This window comes from Galeopterus variegatus, unplaced genomic scaffold, assembly GCF_000696425.1.
Source record: "Galeopterus variegatus unplaced genomic scaffold, G_variegatus-3.0.2 Scaffold1516, whole genome shotgun sequence".
Lineage (NCBI taxonomy): Eukaryota > Metazoa > Chordata > Mammalia > Dermoptera > Cynocephalidae > Galeopterus > Galeopterus variegatus.
In genome coordinates this window covers 4,878-10,479 of record NW_007727627.1, presented here as the reverse complement: position 1 = coordinate 10,479, position 5,602 = coordinate 4,878, and the positions used below count along the sequence as shown (strand labels likewise).

Genomic DNA, 5,602 nt, shown 5'->3' with positions numbered 1-5,602 from the left:
ACACGCACACAGATGCACGCACGCACACGTACACACATGCACACGCGCACAGACACATGCACGCATGCACATGCACAGACACACTCATGCACACGTACAGACACATGCACACATGCACACGTACAGACACATGCACACGCACACAGATGCACGCACGCACACGTACACACATGCACACGCACACAGATGCACGCACGCACACGTACACACATGCACACGCACACAGACACATGCACGCACGCACACACATGCACACACAGACACATGCACGCACGCACATGCACACAGACACATGCACGCATGCACACACAGACACATGCACACACACGCACACACAGACACATGCACGCACACACACACACATGCACGTCCCATTTGTTTTGTTTTGGACACTGGAACAGCCTATTCATGCATGTTTAAAGCAAAAGCAGAGGTCACAAGTTTGTGGAATCCACGTAATATAGTTGTTAAAAGTCTGTGGGTTGTTTTTGCATAAAAAATATTTATTTCATGCTGAGACTCCTGCTTCTACAAGAATGGCACATCAAGTTGTGACGTGGAAAACAAAGCAAAAACTGAAAGCCACAGATCCACAAGGCCGCATGGAACTCCTGATCAGCTATGTTCCATCATTTCTGAAAGAATACTTAGGCCTATTCTGAGAACTTGCATGACCAATTTTATGGATTTTTCTGTGGGTTGTTTTTATCCCTGGAGGCGAAGGCCTGTTCAATGAAGTCTGTCATAAACTCCAGTACACTAGCGTGTTGTGTGAGCTCTTCTGACACGACATGAGGGCGTGAGAACCTGCACCCCAGGGCTCTTGCACAGAGAAGGGTGTGTCCCAGTGGGGCGGCGCACTCTCCCCCGGCTGCTCCTGGCCCCGTGGCCTGCCCGCCTCGTGCTGTCAACAGGAGCCCAAGACTGTTTTGCTGTTTGCATGGGTGTGCAAAAATGTCTGGGCTCGGGAGGCTGTGCCTTTCTAGCCATGTTCTTCTTGACAGGCATTTGGTGTCCTGTCCTTGCCCACTAATCCCTAAGACTCAGTCTTTCCCTCCCGTGTGTCCCAGACTGTCCTTCCCTTCAAATGCCTTCCACATCCACCAGCTTCCTCTGCTGCGTCCACAACTTTAAATGCTTGCTACGTGTTTCAGGAACAGACAGAAGCTTTCTGTTCTTCTCTTTTTAAAGTATTATTTTTCCATCCTGCATTATAAAAATGTATATATGCTCACTATGAAAAATTTGAAAAGAGAAAAAGAAAAAAAATTAAAATGATCTACAATTCTGCCATCCAAAGAGACTCATTGTTAATAACGAGGTCTATAGCCTTCTTGTCTTTTTTTATGCATTGAGAACACACCACTCACTGTAATGTTTTGTATCTTACATTTTTCTCTTCACAGTGTACTATAAGCAATTCACCATATCTATAGAATTTGTTCTTCAAAAACATGATTTTTCATGGCAGAATGCTATGCTGTGGTTAGGATATACCACTATTTATTTAGCCAATAGCATTACTATTAAAAGTTTAGGCCATTTCCAATTTTTGCAGTTATAAGCAATGCTGTGATGAATATTCTTCTACATAAATCTTTGTATGGATCTGTTTCCTTAGGATAATTCCGAGAAGTAGAATGGTGGAGTTAAAGGATATGACCCTTGCCTAATTCTTAAGCGTATAGAAACTTAAGACTCTTTTGTTTTTATCACGATCGATACAGTTAGAGAAAGGAAATGAGCGCCAGCCAGCCGGGAGCGTGGCCTTCACACGTGCACACGTCCAGCAGCTCCTGTGCCTCCAGGATGGCCAACAGAGGTAAGCGGGTGGCCACAGCACAGCGGCCGGGGCTAAGCGGCTAGCCGCCGTTCACCTGTACCTTTTAAGTGTGGCAAAGGCAGAGATATTGTCAAGCTCAATCAAATCTCATGATAATCATGCTTTCTGACACAGCTCACAGTTTGTTTCTCAAGTCACCCAGCAGACCATCATGGGATTAAAGCTTACAAAACCCAGGGAGCAAGAGGTGGCATTATCAGCTGAACCAGGATGCCAGTTTAACATCTCCCCGGACGTCACACACACCAGCGCCCTGGGTCAGGCTCCAAGGAGGAAGGGGCTCTGGCTTCAATCACAAGGCAGAGGCTGCCTCCGCTGGAATAGCTGGGAAGTAAGTGAGCATAAGGTACTCAGCTACCCTGCATGGATTAATCCACTTTTATCCAAGATGCCTAAGTATCCCCCGAGTAAGAGCTATGCATAGGAAGAGAGAGAGAGAGAGAGAGACAAAGTTAACTAGTAAAAGATGTGCCAATGCAGAAACTTCTAAAAACTAAACCTCATGGAACAGTTTATTTCTCTCTACTTCAAAAGTGAATCCGTCTTTGTCAGTACCTATGAGCAACATGGATTTAACATATACCCACCAACTCAGCTTACGGAGAATCAAACACGAAATGCACGTGTAACAGCTTTAGAAATCATGAGCACCTCATACATCTTAATTACTGTTAAAAATAAGATGATGAAAAACATAAACTAGGATTTTCCTTAATTGGTTTAATGTGATATTTCAAAGGAGAAGAAATAGAGGCATTATTTTCAGTCAGATAGCAATCCTCAAATTCATATGTAAATGATGATAATTTCTCAAAAATTTTTTATTTTTGATTGAAAATAAGTTATCACTTAACTTCATCTTTTTAACATCCCAAACTCTTTTCCTTCCTTTCCCCTGCCATGCATGCCTTTAAACAAATAAAATACACAAACATCTGTACTAGTCTCTACTTTTTTTCAAATAACAGAAAATATAAACCAAGTAGGAGCATCACTCCATATATAATGAAATCTGTTCCCTCTAATTATTAAAATTAGCAAAAGGCACTGGAAGTTGAAGTTCTAAAAGCCAGCAAATAAATGTTTGCAAGGGAGGTATCAGTGCCTTTAATCAAAGCATTGCTTTCTGTAATTATTATATTCCACATAAAATAACAACTGTCTTTGCCACAGTTACCCAGTCCTGTACTTAGCTGCTCTGTTATTTAGGAAATGACCAAGTCCTTTTTCAGAAGCAAAGTGGTTAATATCACGTGGTTACTTTAGTGAGAGGCTGAAGCAAAGCTGGTAAAGTGAGGATCTGCTGCATGGTCCAAGAAAGCAGTAAGTTAAGATGGAAGCAAACCACCCGCCTGCTACAGAGACCGCGAGGAACAGGCTGGAGAGCCACAGCCTCTGCAGGGCTTCCTGGAGGACGGAGACCCTGGGGCCAGGGGCATCTGTAGGTGAGGGCAGACTGAGAGCAGTTCAAGCCACCTGGAGGAAGAAGGGCTGTGCTGCCCAGAGAATGGCACGGTAGTGTCTTGTCTCCAGTCACCCTGCGCAGGCAGGAGGACTCTGGCTGCCAGCCCAGCCCACATCACACAGTGGACGTCTGTGTATTACTGTGCCACGGACCATGTGTGCTCTGCACCTAGGTGTTGGGGACTCAGTGAGGGGCAGACCCACTAGACAGCCACCGTGTGCAGGATCCTCCCAGCTCCCAGGCCCCACCCTGAACACGCACACGCAAGGGCCTGCCACCCACCGTGGTGTGTGCCCTCTGCTGGCTCCCATCGCACGGGCTGTAGTAGAACACCAGGAACGCCAGCAGGGAGGCAGGGGGCTCTGCCTCCGCCCGCAGCAACTGCTCAGCTGCCAGGTCAGCCCAGCCTCCGAAGTGAGCCACCAAGAACCAGCTGTCAAAGTGACCGCCACAGCACCTGGAAGAAGCCAAGGCACATGGCAGTGGGCTCCGCGCCTCCTCCTGCTTTTTGTTCTTAAAGTTTGTCAACAGCCGGCTTCAGCTGTACTTATCCACTGAAGGACAACCTGCAAGGAATACAAGCTAGAGGCACACAACGTCTGAATGCCACTCAGAACCCATCACAGGACATGCAAAGGGTCGCCTCAAAATCCCGGGTGCTCGGAAGACGCCAGACACTTAAGTCTTTGCATCCAGGTACCGTAAGCAAGCACGTGCTTTGACGAGGAAGATTCTGGCCCACAACCCACAGGGATGACACAGGATGAGCTGCAGACGCGGTAACCCAGGCGGCTCCAGAGCCACAGAGGGGGGAGGCTCCGCAGGTCCAGATGGAGACCAGGGGAGACTGTCGGCTCCCCTCGTGGTGAGGAAGGGGTGGGAAGTGGGACACAGGCAGAAAGGGGCTGTTCCCTTTCTGACGAGGCACAAGGGAACATGTCCAGCCACAGAGGGGGGAGGCTCCGCAGGTCCAGATGGAGACCAGGGGAGACTGTCGGCTCCCCCCGTGGTGAGGAAGGGGTGGGAAGTGGGACACAGGCAGAAAGGGGCTGTTCCCTTTCTGACGAGGCACAAGGGAACATGTCTGGTCGGCGTGTGGACAAGTGCGAGTGTTTGACGAGCTGTGGGTTGTAGTCCCTCCTGGCACTGTGCATGCGCCCATGCTGGAAGTGAAAGCTTTGCAAAGCTACCGTCTTGCCACATGAACCGGGAGTTGAGATCCTTGCTTAAAGGGTACTCTGCTCAAGGAAGGACATTTCAGTTCTGCACAGTGACAGTCTCGGTAGTTTAATATCTCCCCTGTAGAACATGGAGCAGGACTGGCCCGAGACTGAGATGAGGGGGACCTTCCTTCTGACCAGGTGAAGAGACTAGTGCTCCGGACCCTCTGCAGTGTCTTAGTGGGACCTGGCTCCACCTTCCTCTGCCTGGTGCGTGGAATTCCCGAGCTCTAAGTGCTGTCCTCGCCTCCCCAGGCATTGCTTTCTCCTGAGAACAAGTGATTTACCAGAGAGGAAAGGATGGACGGTGGGAGTGGCAGTCCTAGCTGCCCTGCCTGTCCCCAGGAGAGGGAGAGGACTCATCCAGCAGGCCAGAGCTGATGCTCGGCCCATGCTGGTGGCGGGGTTAGGACGTCTCGGCAAGGCAGGGGCTCCTGTGTGTCTGCTCCTGCCCAGGTTGGTGGCGCCTGGGTCAGGGCTCCAGGCCCAGCGTTCTCCCTGTCCCCCACCAGTGACTGTGCGTGTGGTGGTCCCTGCGGCCGACGGAGAAGTGCCTAAGCTGCTGGACACCCCTCCCTGCAGGCGGACCCCAAGGTCTAAGTTAAGGTAGGACCCCGTGAGGTTTTGGGTCTAAGTCCTGGAACAGAGACAACCAGAAAGGGAGTGTGGAGGGGGACAGGGGTGCAGGCATTACATGGCCGTGACTGAGCCCTGCGTGGCTGCTGGTGCCTTTTTCTGTCTAACGTCCAAGAGTGATCTCCCCGATGCAGGCAGGAGCGAGTGACGGGCACCCAGACCTGCCCGTACGATGGACCCAGCAGCATCAACCGTCGGGTGTGTCGGCCCCGCAACAAGAGTGCAGAGCAGTTCAAGAGGAAAAGGAAGTTCAAGAGGAACAAGTAAGGGCCGGCCCGGTGGCGCACTGGAGAGTGTGCCGCTTGAGAGTGCGGTGGCGCTCCCGCCGAGGGTTTGGATCCCATGTGGAGACCGGTTCTAGCTCACTGGTTGAGTGTGGTGCGGGCGCAACACTGAGGGTTGCGATCCCGTTGCCGGTCCCCAGTACGGGTGCAACAC

The 5,602-nt window shown here is 50.4% G+C and overlaps 1 protein-coding gene across 1 annotated transcript in view; it reads right to left on the bottom strand.

The window, feature by feature from the left end:
* The window catches only part of LOC103594257 (Fanconi anemia group C protein-like), a 14,508-nt gene that overhangs the window by 5,062 nt on the left and 3,844 nt on the right, over positions 1-5,602 (bottom strand). Inside the window, exon 3 of the mRNA XM_008577457.1 lies at positions 3,591-3,765. Within this exon, the coding sequence (XP_008575679.1) occupies positions 3,591-3,765 (175 nt within the window). The remainder of the gene's footprint in view (positions 1-3,590; positions 3,766-5,602) is intronic.